Here is an 18,115-nt window from a genome sequence, read left to right as displayed (position 1 = left end):
TATCTTCTGCAGTAATTAATCCGGCTCGAAGGACCATTTGTTGGGGATTCGACCCGAGAGACTGGTGTAAAGATGAGTATTGACCACTACAGGGTTCCGGTCAGAGAACACAGACATCTGATTGATCCACACGTTACTGTATTGAGTTTGGCATACAGTATTTTAACTTGGAGACAGATTGAAAGATGGATGTATTGACAGATAGATGTATCGACAGATGGACAGATTGACAGATAGATGTATCGACAGATGGAGTTTATCATCAATGACTCGATCTAACTAAACTGTCGGTCCCGCGTAGCATATACGATTAGCGCAACCGGAAGCGGAAACAGTTCGCGACGTCAAAATAAAGTTTCAAAATAAGAGCGTCGTAACCGTATTGTCTCTGTCCGTGAAGAATTCGCAACAATAAATATAAATGGCAACAACAGAGAAGTGTGAAAGAAAACAAAGGAGGAAAGAAGCATTGGAGTGACCATTCAGTTTTTTTTATTTTTATTTTTTCCACAATAAAGAGCAGCACAACGGGTCTGTCACCACTTTCTGAGTGAGTGAGAGAAGGGGTGGAAGGTAGATAAGAGAGATGGATTGAGGCTTATTGCCCATGTCCTTTCTATACAAGAGCAGGACAACAATAAAGAAGAGGGAGGGCACCTCTTTAGAATTCATGGCAATGCCAAGATGTATTGTTGCCATTATTTCTGACAGCTTTTCAATTACAAATTCCCCTTTTCTCCTTACTTTTACGTGTTTCTAAAAGCCAGGAAGGAAATAAACTTCCTCCAACTCGCTGATCTCCACTATTGCCACAGACTTCACTGGAAATAACTTTGTGGCAAGGTTAAGATACAGACATGTTCCTACAAGTCAAAAAAGAAACCAGGGAAATCCAGCTGATGTCAGGGAATCTGTCTCCTGCTGTATATTTCACTCTCTTGTTCATTAGCAGCCAGTAAATGTGAGTAAGTCATCATTTAATATCACTCAGTTTTTTAATATCAGGTCAGGCGATTTATCTGAGTTTAAATTAAAGATTGAATGGCCCTTTTTGCTCTGCTTTTATAATCTCTCAAAGCCGGAAGATAAAGACAAGCATTCACTAAAGAAGCAAATAAATGTCATCCACCTTTTTCATCACCTCTAAAATGCCCGTGAATTGCTTAATGCTGCCCCCCAGTGGCCTTTTGAAAAGGAAACATCGAGCCAATCCCCTTTTCTGTCTGGCTTTGAGCTTTCTCTTCCTGTTCCAGGCCACTCCTGTGACTTTTGCTATTACTAATCCTGTCTCCACCTGTCATTTTTTTTTTTTATAGTACTTCTCAATTCAATCTTTTCAGCGTTAAAAAAAAAAACCTGGTAGGCACAGATAGGACAGGCAGTTCTGAGACATGTCGGGATGATAATGTTGACAGTTCTGGATCAGAATAAAAGTGTTTAAAAAAAAAAACATGTTGAGAAAAGGAGGGTTTAAATCTCTTTGTCGGTGTCTTGACATTTCGCTCAGAGATTCAGTGACAATTCTTGCATAAACTAAGCCTTTTCCTTAAATCTCTCTCACTTCGTCCGTGTGGGACAGAAACACGAGAGGTGATGTAAATCAGTAACCACAGCTGGCTCAAGATTATTGAGTCCCTAGGCAGCTTTGACAGCCCAGCACATCACTCCTGTCAAATCAAACTATGTCACACTCTTCACTAATCACATGCATCGCAGGCTGTAAATAAACTAACATCTATTCCTAAAATATTCATGAGTGGGTTTTTGAATTAGGAGGGAATAGAGGTCATTTTAACAAGTTTAAAAATATTACTGAACTTTTTTTTTTGGTGAAAAAACCGTATTGGACATCATTGTTCCAAGTATTCATATATGTCTTAAGGGTTCGCTGTGTAGGATTTATAGTAGAAATGGAATATTATATTCATAATTTTGTTATTATTTGTGTCAGATCAACTGAAACTGGCTATTGCTAGGCTGTGCGTATGTTCTTTTAGATGTAGCCCTTCATATCTACATCGGGAGAGGGTCCTCCTCTATGGAGTGGGCCATGTTGCGCCGCCATGTTTCCACAGTAGCCCGGAAGGAACAAACCAAACACTTGCTCTTACACATTTGAAGGAGTAGGGTGCGGTGACGGGTGTGGAGTTGGTTGCAATCTGCAATCTCACCTCTAGATGCCACTAAATCCAACACAGTTCCTTTAAATACACTCAACAAAAACATAAACGCAACAGTTGCTAAAATACTTGTCAGTGGGCGCTTCATCTTAGTCCAGATAATCCATCCGCATGACAAGTGTGGCACATTAATATTCTGATTTAACAGCATTAATATTGCACAGGTTTGCCTTGGACTTGCTGTGTTTCACAGGCAACAACTCCGGTGGACATTCCTGCAATCAGCACGTCAACTACTCACTCTCTCAAAACTTGTGAGACCTGTGGCATAATGTCGCGTGGAAAAACTGTTCATTTTAGAGTGGCCTTTTATTGTGACCAGCCGAAGGCCCACCGTGCTGTCTTATCAGCGTCTTGACCTGTCACACCTGTCGGATGGACGGTCTTGGCAAAGGCAAAGTGTTCACTACCACGAATTTAACCCGAAATTTGTGAGCAAAAGTTGAGCGAAATATACCTTTTGTGTGAGATATGAGATATTTTACTTCAACTCGTGAAAAATGGGAGCTAAAACAAAAGTATTTTTTGGTAAGTTAACGGTTGCTTTGCGGTAGGATACCTGTCCCAGTGGTTCCTAACTTTTTTTTTTTTTGGGGTTGTGGAGCTTTAAAACAAAGCAAAACAAACTTAAGTGCAAAGTACCCAGCAGCATACAAAGCATCTAAAAATCAGAAAAACACGTTCACAAATTACAACAAAAGTAATACATTTAATTCTGTGTTTTTACCCCCCTTTTTAAAATACAGGGTTTTTACTTGAAGTACAGGGTGGTATTTTCACTCGGGTACTTTTGTTTTTGGGAAAAAAAAAAGCAACAGGCTACTTCTTCCGCCACAGTAAAAACAATATCAATTTCATAATCGTACAGTAAAAGCTGAATACCAAGTGAAATACACGTTTAAAGAACTAGAACAAATCATAAACTCTAGTATGTCGTGAATTTTTTTTTAATAGTGAACAATAACATCCACACCACCACCACCTTTCCCCCCTCTGTCCCTCTCTCCCTCTCCTACCGCCACAGTCCGACGTTCAATGGGAGGAGTTTGCGCTGGGACCCACCAAAACTTTTGCGTGTGCGCGTGTTTCGACGCCACGCCTCTGCGCGTTTTCCGCCGCGCGTTCATCCCCATACCAAACTCATACTTTGCATTCCGCTTCTCTCTTTTTGTTTTTTCCTTCTTCTTCTTCTTCTTCTTCTTCTTCTCCCCCCCCCCCCCTTCCACACTGTCAAAACACGGTTACTTTTTCGCCCTGGAAACAATCGAAGCAAATGTCCCACAGCCCGTAAAAGGAGAAGGAGAAAGAGCGTGTGCGTGTCACAGCAGAGCCGGGAAGCCGTTGAAAGGTGAGTGCGCTTCTCTCGCAATGTCTTTGTTGTTGCGCTGCAACTTTCCTGCTGCAGCTGCTCCGCTTCGCTTCGTTGCGCGCTTTGGAAGTTTTGGGATATTTGACATATTTCGCATTTCCTTCCCTCCCCCCCCCCCCCCACTCACTCCCGCTGCGCACCTTCGCCGATTCAGACGCTTTTGTGTGATTTTTTTTGTTTTGTGTTTTTTGTTTTGTTTTACCGGGGAGCTCTTCTCGTGTTCGCTCGGCCGCTCGTTGTCGTACTCGGCGACTTTTCCAACGCTTTCTCTCGGGACTTAAAAGTTTGCACTTTTGTTACGGTGTTATTAGCCTGCGAGCTAACCGACTAGCATGTCAGCTCGAGTGGTTAGCCAGCGGTTTTGCCTGTAATAATCGCCGCTGAAAAACAACCCGGCGACGTGTTTTCTACCATTTTGAAAGTCTTTGTTTGGAGTTTTAAAAAACTTTTAGGACCCCCTGGTAGGTGGAAGTCCCCCCCCCCCCCTCCTCCTCCTCCTCCTCCTCCCCTCCTCTGGATCAAAAAAAAAAAACCCGATTCTGCCAACTCACAGTCGGCTGAACAGCTTCGGAGGGTTGAATGTGATTTCATCTCTCCTTCTACATGCTAACAGATGGCATCCATTTATTCTTGTTGTGAAAGTTTCCCCCCAGCGTGTCTCAAGACGTCAACGGGAGAACTCGTTCCCGTGCTCGTCTGCACTATTGTTGTTGTTGTTGTTGTTGTTTTTTTATTTTGTATCAGAATTGTGTAAGATGTGACCTTTTAGGTTCACGTTGAAAGTGGCCGTGGAAGTCTGGGAAGCGCTGTGATGAAATCAGGCTTGGTTAATCATAATGTCACCGGAGCTCCCATTGGAGCAGAAGGCAGCCCGTAATGTGCATGTGTCTTTTCGGTGTTTGCTGAGCTCATAGCTTTATTTAGCCCAATGCCCCCCCACCCCCACCCCACTGGCTCCTCACTGCACTAAACACCTGACCTTTTTGGCCACTGGGAGCTATATTGAAACTGGCAGAGCCGCATATGTCTTTTGTGGATACGAGTGGCCCCGACTTTGCATCTGCTCTTGAAAAGAACAAAGCTCGAGCTATAATGCCTCAGTTGCATGATATTCCCAAATTCAAATTCAAGTTGCATCAAAGTTTTTTTATTGTTCGGTCAAAGTTGTTGACATAGGCTTTACTTCCTCGGTGTTTTGTGTCTCACAGATCCCAAAGCCTTTTATGTAAAGATATCGCAAAATCAACCCCTGTTTTTTGTCCTTTGTATTATTCCCCCCCCCCCCTGCCTTTATTACAACACAATATGTAGAAAGATATATGAAACATAAGCCTACATAAAAGAGCAACACATTGATTTTACACAAATTCTGATTCCACATTTGATTTGGGTGCAAAAATGCAGAGATGATATTGAAGCATTGTCATAACACTAAATAAGGACATTTGATGTTGTCTAAACACTTTTACATTTCTTTTGTGGAGTATTTCCATCGCTGATTGTTTTATTCCCATTGTCCAGTCTTTTTAAAATGTAAGGGAGGGGGGGGAAGATCCATCCACTTCAGATTTTGTCCCCGGTTGGAAACCCCTACTCTTGTATTGTAAAGTGATAAAACAGTGTTACGCCTGACATCGGGGTAGTTCAGACCCAGTCAGGACAAACAAACAATCTTCCCAGCTGCCGACATCTCACAGTAAAACTTTCAAGACCATCACATCTCCTCCCCTTCAGTATCAAAATGTTCTTTTAGGCTTCGCTCTCTCCTGACCATCCCACCAGGCCTGTCTGATTGCTATGGCAACAGCACAGTCCAGTCAGCAGTGATTGAAACTGGGAGGGCCCTGCGCACAGTGTGTAAAGAATAAGCCCACCGCAGCAGGGGAAGCTCAGCGACCACACTGATCCTCTGTGGTTCTTCTGTGGCAGGGACCATGTTAGCCGCACTCTGGAAAACATTACACACCAGGCGGCATTCATGTTGCATATGTGTGGCTGTGTTTGAAGAGACTTGGAGCATCCTCAACAATAACAAAAGAATGTGTAATTTCCTCATGTGGCCCTGGCAGGAAAGGTTGAAGGCTTTTGAGAAGTTCGTATGGCTTGAATATTTCCTTTTGAAGTAGTTTCTCCAGAATGATCAGCTCAGGAAAATGACAAACTGCTCTCGTCATCACTTACGACAGTCAATTTATTATTTATCATGTCCCATCTTGTGCTGCAACCTTAATAACTACACCAGCTGGTAGTGTCTTCATTGTCCTTGGCTAATATCTTAATAAATTTATAAGCTCCCAATAGTTAGGCATTTTGCTTGCCACGTCTTTGACCCTGGATGTACTAATACGCTGTACCCAAAGAAGCTGTAAACAACTTCGGATGAAGGTGATCTCACTCCTGGTGAAGTGTGGTGACATTTGGAGTCCATGAAATCTGTCACCATTCTCGGCAGTCGCAAAGTTAATCCTGGTCCTGGCCATCCATCACAATGTCGAAGATGTGGATTAGCAAAACAAAGTGCAGGGCTTCTCTTTAATTTTACTCCTCATTGTGCCTCCAATTGCTTGTTTTCTGAAGCTGGAGACTATTAGAGGTCTCTGGTGGAAACATTAAAATATAATTATACATGATGTATGCATTTATCATGCATATCAATTCCTTGGTCTCTGTCTGTCCAGTGGCATATTACATTTAGACAGTCTTGTAGAATATATTGTCATATTGTCCAGCCTTATTGACCCCCAGCCAGTAAAAAAGCTTTTCTTTGTGGAGTTTGCATGTTCTGTGTTTGGCTTCCTCCCACAGTCGAAAGACAATATGACCTGGTTGATTTGGTGATGTTGACTTGGCCATAGGTATGAATGTGTAGAAGGGTTGTCTTTCTTTCTGCATTGGCCCTGTGATGGACTAGCAACCTGGGTGTACTCCCACCCAAAGTCAGGATAGATCAGGATGAAGCGGGGATAGATAATGGGTGGATTTCGTCAGTTCAAGGAACCGACATACTCGATTTTTATGCATGTCCATTACAAAACTCGAAAATGACGATCCAATTCAAGATGAAGTTAAAGGAAATATAAAAAAATGTCGCAGTGGCCGTCATGTCAAATTCAGTCAATCCTGTGCTCTCGTGTGTTTCTCCCTGTTTTCTCTCAATCTTACTCAAAAATATTCCACAGCCCCACAAAGTCAGTAGCTATATATTGTCCTGTGTGTTCCAGGTGTGTTGTGGCAGGAGCCGTCATCATTGCGTCGGAGTGGAGTTGCCGTGGCAGCCCTGACGGGGCGCAGGAGGATGGTGACAATGGAGAGGGACTGGGAGACGGGGCAGACCGTGGATTGGACGGGGACCCTGAAGGGGTGTGGAGTCCAGACATTGAGCAGAGCTTTCATGAAGCTTTGGCCATCTACCCTCCTTGTGGCAGGAGGAAGATCATACTTTCAGACGAGGGGAAGATGTACGGTGAGGAAAAGCAAATTGTGGTCTTTGCATTAGTGTCATCCAGCCAGACAATCTTTACCCTCCCTCCTCCAGTCTCTTTCCTCCCTATCCAAATCCATGGTGAAACATAGCACATGTAAAGAGGTCGTAAAGGGAAAATATCCAAAACATCTTCTGTCATGGAGCTCCAAACACTGGAACAGGTCCACTGAACATTTTGCATTCTGCCAGACAAAGTTTATATAACTGCATCTAAATTAGATGAGCATCACTACATTTGAATAAATCTGGGGTCTTGATTAGGAAGTGGAAGTGAAAATGCTTAATATAATTCCCCATTGAGTTGCATCCAATTCTCATAAATAATCCTTTATTATTGATATTGGTGCGTGGATCACTGTAAAATTACATTATATTGTATATCACCCATTGAAGCACTGTAATTGGAGCATGTGGTTTCCAAGGCAATCTATAGCATATAAAACCACTTACTGTCGTAAACAAAACTATTTTTTGTTAAAAAAAAAAAAATCTGGATGCTTTTTAATTTGTCTATTTCCTGTTCAGTACAAAAATAGTTTAGATGATTGTGGAGTCCTTAAAGTTCTTAAAGGGGAATTTTTTTGAGGACTACTTTTGCTTTACCTTAGAATAAGTTTTACTTTCCCTTTGATCCATATGAAAGTTTGATGTGTTGGTCTAGTCCAGTTATAATGCACGGCTGGTCAAGAGAAACACTCTCCAGATACTACAAGGAGAGGTGACATGACACTTGACGGGATGCATGCAGTACTTATTCTTTATTTTAATAGGACATTCTCCAACTGTTACCAACACACAGCAGGAGTTCAGGAATACGGTCGTTTCAATACAACGCTCAGCCAGCAAAACCATCACTGCACACACACATCCGCTGCATGTATAGTGTTACAACCATTAAAAACAAATATTTCACAGCCATCATGCTAACAACCAAAGCACAGCCATGATTACAGTCACGGCGACAGCTGTGTCTTTCCATAGCTGGTGAACCAACTCCTCTTGTTGTCTTTCTAAATGCAATGGTACACATTTATGCCTGAGCAGCCGCAGCTGAGGATGTACTGACTCTCTCATAGTAGTAATAACCAGCAGCGCTCTGCTATAATACATGATACTGTATTATAATACAGCTCAGCTGTTTTTATAGCTCCAGGAGAGATGCAGAAGTTATTGTGAGATAATGCCAAAGCAGTCCTCAAAGAATTCCCACTGTGACCTTTTGGGGCTCCGTAAGATGACTTTGACTTATTTTAAACTGTATAATGCTCATTTGTTTAGAGGAACCCTGTCTGCAAGATGTATTATGAGACTGATATAAACATAAGTCAAGGGGGACAGAATCACAAAAAAGTCTGTTCTTCCTTCTGTACACACTCTTTGCCAGCCCTTTCCTGAATGAGAAAAAGAAAAATCCATGTCATTCCTGATATGGTTTGTTTCTCCAAGGAACCACCACAGAGGCTTATATTGATTGCTTCTGATCGTATTTAGAATTTCTTGCCAAAACAAACATTTAATAATGCCCTGCAATTCACTTAAATACACTGTGTGGATGGCAAATACAAAATGTACCTTGTATCTCACAAATATACAACATATTTCCAATATATCATGCTGAAGAAACAAGTACAGTAAGCCTTTCAAGTACAAAACATTAACCCCACAAAGGCCGGGGAAAAAAATATGACGTAACTTCTGTCGCAGTCTTTCTGCCTTGATCGTGCTCAGGAGTTCTCACGAATGGCCTGTGGTGCTGTGAGTTGATTTTAAACACACCGGGAGGTTGAGCGATGCAGATTTAACAGCCACTCTGGACATGAAGATGACTACGATCTTTCTCACGACTACTACACTAATCTAAATCAAACAAAATACGCAACTATCAGGTGAGTTTGTGGTTGTTGCTGGTGATAAGTCAAATGTTAACTAAACTCCCCAAGTTACTGGTTCATTGGCAATGCGATGAATAATTCACATCAAGTGCATTCGTCAGTGACTCGTAGTGCATTTGTGAAACGTTTTGCTTCGTTGTTAATTTCCGTAGAAAATCTGCCCCATACGGATACCTGCACTTTGGAACATGGTCGTTGACCCTTCTTGCGGGGACCTCTTAGTTTGTGCGCAGGTAATTTGTTTGCAGGTCTTTTTGGAGAGGGCTATTTTACTTTGTGGTCAGAGGGCAGAGAGCTCTAACACGGTCAAAGGATAGAGCAAGTTGACATTTCAGGTCAAGTTAGGGGTTAGCAGCTGCTGAATTGCTGTGTTTGAACTGATTGCTTAACGATTTGTTTGTAGTGGTCAATAGGAGTGCAGAGTTGTACATGCGCACATGCAATGCGGCTTTTATTTGTTTTTTATTAGGATTAGTTCAGGATGCTGCCTGTGAGGAGAGCTTTGTATTTTTTACTGTTCCTTCTTACCTTATTGAAGGCCTTGGCTCGCGCCCAACATTCCCCGAATTTTTTTGTGTTGGCATTCCTCTCTGCGGCAGCCCATGTCATACATTTGTGTACGTGCGAGGGAAACGGGATATGTGATCCCATGCGGCAGAAAGGGAAAATTTGTTTCAGCATTGCAGCATTTTGTCCTTTTGTGGAAGTGTTGTGGGCTGACTGTGTTGACCTCCCCCACTTCCCTCTCAATAAACACGGACGGTCTTATTGGCATACACATTCACGCACTGAATAGCTGCCACACTCATATGAAGCCACCAATTTCTCATTTTCTAACTAGCTTGGTGGACACAACCAAACTCCGAACACAGTACCGTGAGAAAACTCGCAGTATCTGTTTTTTGTTTTCAGTTTTTGTCTTAATTAGTTGTGAATTCTCCTTGAAGTATTTGTTTCCTGAAATACAGTATTTTTTTTATTTTTTTTTTGCAATAAATGAATACAAAAGCCATGTCATTTATTTCACAGGCTATACAATTTAAATAAATTTAAATATAGTGTGAAAAGAAAACTACCTCAATTGTTTAATTAGAATTTGTCAATTGATCATATTTTGTAAAAATTTCAGTCTATACTGTATCATCATACCAGAAATGACCCTCATATCCCCAACTTTGATGGTGTAAGTCATAATACAATCCACAAAGAAGTTTTGGTTTATTAAGTCTTTAAATCTTTAAATTAATCTACACTTTTTATCTTGTATTTGCCCCTCTAATAGTGTCACAGCTTTTACTCACTAATGAACTGTGTAGAAAATATTACGAAAACCTAAATTGACAGTTTGCCAGAATATATATATTTTTTTTTACAGATTAGTGAAATAAAGTCCTTTTGACAGAAAGCCAGCTCATAAACTGAGCAAAGTGTGCGTGTCTTACACTTAACGTCTGAAAGGGTCTTATGTGGATAATTATTGATATCATTGTCAGCAAGTTTTAAGGATGCAGTACTATATGTTCAGAAATGTGAATCACTTCTTGCACCTGTTAAAACTTTAAAAAGACATTCCTACTACTACTACTACTACACAGTTTTACAATAACCAAAACGCCAGACCGTACTTATATGAATGAGTTTTACCTCTGTGCATGTGGGCTTTACTGAACCTCCTCCTGCTAAACTGGGACAGTTGTAATTAATCTCCAGTCCATGTGCCGTCTGTGCTCCCAGTCATGATGTCACCATGGATTATAGTATCAAGCATATGTTTCCAAATTGGGATGATCAGCAGGCGGATCACTTGCGCTTCCATTCACAGGGTGACACAGAATACAGGTGCGGCTGTCACGATCCTTACATATTCGTTGGTGGTCACACAAATAATTGGAATTAATGGTTTCATTGTCTTTTTCTGGTTGTTTTATGTCAATATCTGTAGTGTAGAAGACTTATCACAGTTTAATAATACACATACACCTAATGAAGAAGAGCCATGTATTGGCTTTGAACAATGGAGCATATAAATGAAAAATATTGAAACATAAATAAAATATATATTTCAGTTTGCCAACAAATTTCACAGGACAGATGACATGAATAACCACTTAAATATTCAAAGCCTGGAACTGACATATGCGAAGAGGTTATTGACAATGACGGTTACTAATAATCATTACTAATGTACTATGATGGCGCTAATTTTCCACTCATGTGCCATTAAACTACATCAGAAGCAAAAGGATACACAGCAAGATGGCGCCAGCCAAACCTCAAATGATGGAAATCGTTATGGAACCAGTAATGGAAATATGACATTTCTGTTCGTTTCATCCAGCTATTTTTTTTATACAAGTATATGGTTCTAACATACAAAATGATTTAGGTCAGCTGAAATAATTATAATGTAACAATTGTGACACATGTTGGAAACATGTTCTTGTTTGCTGAGATCCAGAGAGTTGTTGTTATCACGTTTTTGAGTCGGTACAGTTATTGTTGTTGGTGATTGCATGCTGTAACAAATTGAAGGTGTAGTGGAGATTAAAACGTTTTCAGCTACCTCTATCCACCTCTTTTAAAACACACCATGTCTGGGCCCATCAGTTTATAAGACTTTAAATATCTGCACTGAAAAAAAAAAAAATGCTCATCCAAATTACGCATAAAACAGTTAAACTTTTGAGTGTTCAGAATAACATACATTACCATCAGACCACACTAAAATGTTTTTTCTTTAAGCGAGACATTTTGCCAGCCATGTCACACTAGCCAGTAAATGGTTTTGCAGTTATTTCCTGCGTCTCTCTTTTTTTCCTTCAGATTTTGTGGCTTTAAAGAATATCCAAGTCTGTTTCGTTTTGGTTTCTCACTGTCTGCTCTCTGTATTGTGGATTGCCTTTCTTTATCTCTCTTTTTGATTAAAATCTCAACAATACGTTCAAGTAAGAGGTTAATGGGTAAACACTGTAATGTGGCAGATCAGAGTAGGAACAGGTGAAATTAATAAGAGGATTTTTAACACGCGTTTTTGAACAAGCATAGTTAATTGCAAAGGTACATCATCTTGTACCATGTTTCCCAACTCAACGTCAAGTATCCCAACCGTTATATTGTATGTGACTTGTGTAAGTATTCATATACTAAAGCAAATCGGACGTGACTTCTAAAGAAGAAGCATTTGGCCTCGTGGAGTACTGGTAGGCTGCAGGAAAATGCACGTGTCCTGTTTTGGAAATTGGAGCAGGCTGCTGTGTCTGAGTCAGCCCCAAATGTTGATTTGGGGAAATTCTGTGTTCTGCTAACTTAACAGAGCTGATGTGACTCATCTGGAGCCCCAACGGTGTCGCACCAATTCCCAGAAAGAAGGATGGTGATAAACCATCACTGGGGAATTGATTTGGTCACCTTTATTTATGTTTAGCCTCTTTGCATTGCAGTGAGTAGTGAGTTGCTCACCAGTTACGATTAGAGACAAGCAGATCGCCAGGTGTGGGTTGGAACTGGGGAGGCGGAGAACGAAAGAGCTGACTCGGCAGTCTGTCGGGACCACATTTTGAAAATCTGTTAACAATATGATGACCTCTTCTCTCTTTTCCTCCCTTTCCCAACGTTTGTTCATCTGTTTTGGAGCTCTGCCAGTGAGCATTGCCAAATCAGACTCATAATTAACACAGGCTGTCCTTAATTGGAATCCCTTACAGCCAGAGAAATGAAAAGCTAGACAGTTATAGCCAAACTGAAAGTAAGAACAGTTGTGAATGAGCCCGTCATATCTACATAGGGAGCAGGCGGATAACGTAATGTAGGAAATGCAAAACGCATAATAAGAGAAGGAAAAATGAGTGTTTGGAACATCAACGTTTTCCTCAAAGTATTATTAAATTACAAAGAAAAACTGTATATTACTGCAATTATAATACATTGACTTTCTAGCCAAAGAAAAATGGACTTCCATGGCCTCCACCATTTAAAAACATCAGTGAGCACTTCATAAATCGTTAACTGAGTTTTTAGAAAATTCAGAGATTGTGAATACTACAAGAGTTCATATGGACTTTTTCGTGAGCATGCTAAACACGTCCCCATTTGAAGGCAGCAATTAGCTTACACACTACTCCTTTAATGTTATGATGGTGAATACAATAGAACTATAGGAGCCTTACCACACAGCTTGCACTAAAAGTGTTGTCGCATTAATCTTGCACATTAGTCTTGCTTCTTTTTTGTTAAAGTCTCCACATCATGTTAATTTTTGAGCCTGACCAGAAAGTTCAGTGCATCCTAAACATACATTTACCAGTTTAAATCCTCAGCGCCACTGTGACCTCTAGGCTAAAAGAAAAAAACATGAGCAACTCATGGTGTGTAAATGTACATAAGCAGATTCATATTGTAAGATACAAACCAAAAAAGAGACTGCGTGGTTTGCTGGTTAACAGTAGACTTGAGATATCAGAGCATTTACTCCTGTCATATTTGCCTTTTAGGTTCATACTGTATTTGTTTCAGAAAACAAATGAGATTGGTTGCAACCAGACTTTCAATTTAAAACATGCCTTGCCTATTTTGTGAGCAAACCACAGAAACAAATTGAAGGCAGGACCCTTGGACATTTATTTGGTCAGCTTTTGAGTGAACAGTGATAAACATCAACAGCGGGCATCATTAAATTTGGTCCAAAGATGTGGCTATCCTGATTTGTTACAGTAATTTATTTTTTTATTTTTTTATTGGTTACAATAAAATCCATGCGAGGTCATTTTTCATCAGAAAATCAAATTGAATTTTTTGAACATTGATTCTGTCCATTTTTAGAACATGATACTAAAATTATAATCCCTTACATGTCTCCAGACTTTTGCCAGCGAAAGGGTAAAAAAAAAAAGGGGGGGGGGTTGTTTCCTCTTCGCGGGGCTACTGGGATGTTGTGGATGCTGAGGGGTTTAAGAGATGGTTTGGCTGGCTGGTTAGATTTGACTCGCTGCCATATTTTTTTCCTTTTTTTTTTTTTTTTTTTTAGAAAAAGATAGAAACTCAGTGTACTCACCCAGAGTACAGCACATAAGATTTTGGGGGAGGTAAGGTAAACTTAAAGATCAAATGGATGACCGGTCGTTATACCAGCCCCGTTAGCGGTGTGTAGAAACAGATACTGTATTGTGTGTAATTCAGGTTTTCTTACCTTCCCTTATTGTTAAAAAAATATATATATATTTTTTTTTTCCTTTTTTTTTTTTTTTTTTATAAAAGCACCTTATAATTTGATCTATTCCTGTCCCAATGCTAGGTCGAAATGAGCTGATAGCTCGCTATATCAAGCTACGAACTGGGAAGACGCGCACTCGCAAACAGGTACGCACACTTATTTCTGGACCACAATACCGACATCTGTTTTATGTGATATTCCAGGTGCCTCTCATGTACTTTCTGATATGTTTTCAACTTTGCTGTAATTTACCTATTTATATTGTAAAAATGATTATTGATGGACTCCTTGCTTTTTAAAACTGTCCAATCACCCTGTGACTGTGTCTGTTTTTATTGGGGGTCCCCTGGCCCCTTAGGTGTCTAGTCACATTCAGGTTTTGGCACGTAAGAGGGTACGAGAATACCAGGCAAGCATCAAGGTGGGTGCCCGCCTAATCCACTCTCCCTTCCCTCTGTAGTCACATCCCCTCTTCTTTTCCTTTCCTCTTCCTTTTTCCTTCCATCCTTTCTCCTTCATCCCATCTTTCTTCAGGTCTCTAGTCACCTGCAAGTCTTGGCCAAGAGAAAGTCTCGTGATATTCAATCTAAGCTCAAGGTACACGCTCACTGCCTCCACAACGCTAGCTGCTTCTCTCTGCATGTGGCCCAAATCTAAATTAACTTATTATATCAGCATAGAGGTCTTTATCAGAACTTATGGCTGATTTATGCCTCTCTGTCAGGGTGTTCAAGTACCCACATTGGGGGGGTTCTGCCATAGTTCCTCTTCCTTAAAACGTCATCTACATGTGGGGACTGCAGAAAGATCACAAGACGTGTAACTGGTCAGCTTAGACTAGTTGTTTTTTTTCCTGATTTCACTTTCCAGACTATGTGGAACAAGTTAAAGGAAGCCGCAGTCTTCTCTTGTTCATTAATAGACCACTTCAGATAATAATGCATGACAAATCCATTTGGTGTTGTGGTGATGCCATGCTACCGGGGCCGTTGGCATCGAAGTCTGGACCACTGGAAAACGTAGATGGAACCGGTTAAATCCAGTTTAGATGGAGTCAGTTGCATGATTGTTATACAGTTATTAGGGCACGTAGATAAGGTTTGTTAATGGTTTTCATTACAGGGAATGTGGCATGACAGGCTCAGGCTTTGCAAACTTATGCTTTCAATCATTTTGCTTGTATGCTTTACAGGTCTCACACGTTTGCTTTCCGTCCACATTTGAAGTTTGGTAGCGTTGCTCTGTATGAAAGTCGGATGTTTTGAGAGTGTGTGTGTGTGTGTGTGTGTGTGTGTGTGTGTGTGTGTATATCATAATTTGCGGGAAGAGGTTTTTGTTGTAATGCATGGCAGTTATGTCGGCCCGTTAGTTCAAGAGGCTTTAACCAGTGCATGAGATCCAGTAGCTGGCTTGGTTCGAACTATGTGAATGGCTCTGGTAACGTACGAGAATTCCAGCGCACACTTCGTAACGTGTTTTTAACACGATGTGCACACTTGAGGAATTTCAGTTTCCTCCTTTGATACATTTCTGATCTCCACATTTCTGCTCTTGAACATTTTCTCAGTTCTTTGTCTTTTCTGTTAAAGCTGTTTTCTTGTGGTTTGACTTTGTCCTGTAATAAAAGTCTGTTTGTGACATCATATTGCACCAAAGACATTTAACCTGCTGCTCTCTAATATACATTTGGAGCAGGTAACTTTTTACAAGGTGGCACAGGTTAGTAGGGTGTAGCATGATCTGTCATTGTAAAATTCTTTTTGAGCTTATTTTGCATCTGTTTAAAAAAAAAAAAAAAAAAATAGTTACTTTTGAGGTGCAGTCACTTCAGAGTTAGTTGGTTCAGAAAATATTCAGATCCCTTCACTTTTTTTTTGTTTTTTAACAATATCATAAATTAGATTTTATATTTTTTCCCATTATCAGATGTCCCTGCCACTGAGAGTACCCCTAAACCATGATGCTGCCACAGCCATGCTTTACTGTAGGGATGGTATTATCAGGTGACATAATGCTTGGAGATCTGGCAAAAAAAATGTAAAGTTTTGTCTTGTAGAATCTTTTTTTTTTTTTTCAAGCTCTCTTCATAAGTCCTCTAAATGCTGTTTGGAGATCACCAATCAGGCTGTCGTACACCGTTTACTCCGAGTGGCTACAATCTAACCGCTCCACCATAGAGGCCGGATTGATGGAGTGTTGTCGAGATGCTCGTCCTTGGCAGGTTCTCTTCTTTACAAAGAGCTTCTAAGAGACTGTTGTGTTTCTCTAACAGACAGTCAACTCGAGGAAGACTTGTGGTCGTTTAAAAAAAATTCATCCATTTTACACTAATTGAGGCCACTGTGGTCTCCAATACACTCAAACCGTAAACCATGGCTTTATGTCTTTTCTCTGATCCATGCCTCATCATGTCTAAGGAGAGTTTTCTGGAATTCATGGCTCACTTTTTGTCCTGGCATCAAGTGTGACATCTGTGTGGAATCTTATCCACGCAGATGTGTGCCTTTCTAAACTCCATCCAAACAATTCATCTTGACACGGGTGGACTCCAGTCACACTTGACACACATCTCAATGATTATTAAAGCAAACAGGATGCATCTGACCACAATTTAGGGTAAAATGCCCATTTTATTTAGCCTGGTGCAAACCACAACCCAATTTCACTCTGTGAATATATGGGTCGGAGGCACCCTCCATATGGAATCGTTTGCAGTTGTACCATCCTGCTTGGCGTAGACCTCCGATTCATTTTAACCAATCGGCTCGCGTCAATACCGCCCGACACTGCCACCGCTTGAGAGATATTAGTACTGGGCTCGTCACTGTCACCAGCCATCCAATCCCGGGGAAGGAGGGGCGGGGCAAATGCGGTTAACCACCGACACTGCTCGCTGATTGGTCCGCCCTTCAAGGTGGCTGTGCAAATGCTAATACGAGCCAAGTTACCAGACGGTTATCACAGCGAACCAAACTGGAGCTGTGAGCCACAGTCGGCGCAGCCAGGCTACATTTTATTATTTTTTAAAATTGATTTAACAATGCAATCAATTTTGTAAAAAAGGAAAGGGCCTGAATACTTTCTGCAGCAATTGCAGATGCAGTGAGCAAGGTGTTTTCCCTCAATACCATACAATGATTCTGTGATGTATGACCTATTTGAATGTTCTAAAGTTAATTAATAACATGTCTTTTTTGCCATAGGCCATGAACTTGGTAAGTTTTGGTTATACAACTACAGTTTTCTGCTTCAGGCTTTGTGCTGTGTGGTTGGGCATCACATTACCTTTAGTCCACAATGCAGTTTTACTGGCAGACTCAAAAATTCTGCTCTTTGCTCTTTTGTTTTAGTGGCTTTAGTTAAATACTGGTGATGGTTAGATTTTTCTAGCTTGGCGCGCCTTCTGCTTTGGCTTCCCCATGTCTGCTTTGCTTTCTGTCCTGTCTCCCCATAGAAATACTGCGTCATGCTGAAGGACAGTATATGTTGGCTGGCTTGCTGTCTAAACTAAAGTTGGCTGACCTTGGAACGATAACCACATTTTTTTTTCCTGGAAAATTTTAATATAAGGTATTGTTATTGCGTAATACTTTGTCTTTGTCCTTCTCATTCAGGACCAGGTATCCAAAGACAAGGCACTGCAGACAGTAGCCAACCTCTCATCAGCTCAGATAGTGTCTGCGAGTGTAATGAAACCCCAGACTCCCTTCCCTCCACCAGTCAGAGTGAGACGAAAACACTGACACACACAAACATTTGTTCTTCTCTACCTTCTGGGCTAAAGTCTGAGTAATATTATCTGCCCTGTTTCCCTTCTTTCTCTTTGTTTAGTTTTGGCCTGGCCCAATGCCAGGACAGCCTGGACATTCTCAGGAGTAAGTATCACTGGCAGATTAGTTGGTTTTGTTTGCTTACAAACGAACAGTTTCTTTCTTAAGCTGGTCCAGCTGCTCATTTTTAGGGTTCCTTCTCTCCTTTTTT

The 18,115-nt window shown here is 40.8% G+C and overlaps 1 protein-coding gene across 3 annotated transcripts in view; it reads left to right on the top strand.

Moving 5' to 3' along the window:
- tead3a (TEA domain family member 3 a) overlaps positions 1 to 18,115 on the top strand; it is a 32,416-nt gene that overhangs the window by 10,113 nt on the left and 4,188 nt on the right. The window contains exons 2-9 of one of the 3 annotated variants that reach the window (XM_069141600.1): positions 3,451 to 3,528; positions 6,771 to 7,012; positions 14,216 to 14,280; positions 14,493 to 14,555; positions 14,669 to 14,731; positions 17,338 to 17,349; positions 17,749 to 17,859; positions 17,966 to 18,009. In XM_069141600.1, coding sequence (XP_068997701.1) covers positions 3,451 to 3,528; positions 6,771 to 7,012; positions 14,216 to 14,280; positions 14,493 to 14,555; positions 14,669 to 14,731; positions 17,338 to 17,349; positions 17,749 to 17,859; positions 17,966 to 18,009 — 678 coding nt within the window. The remainder of the gene's footprint in view (positions 1 to 3,450; positions 3,529 to 6,770; positions 7,013 to 14,215; positions 14,281 to 14,492; positions 14,556 to 14,668; positions 14,732 to 17,337; positions 17,350 to 17,748; positions 17,860 to 17,965; positions 18,010 to 18,115) is intronic. The other 2 variants (XM_069141601.1, XM_069141602.1) reach the window with 2 other exon arrangements.

The sequence above is a fragment of the Embiotoca jacksoni genome, unplaced genomic scaffold (assembly GCF_022577435.1).
Source record: "Embiotoca jacksoni isolate LCO1_2020_lvr unplaced genomic scaffold, fEmbJac1.0.p SCAF_9, whole genome shotgun sequence".
Lineage (NCBI taxonomy): Eukaryota > Metazoa > Chordata > Actinopteri > Embiotocidae > Embiotoca > Embiotoca jacksoni.
The sequence above is the reverse complement of the archived record's forward strand: the minus strand, read 5'-3'. Positions and strand labels throughout refer to the sequence as shown.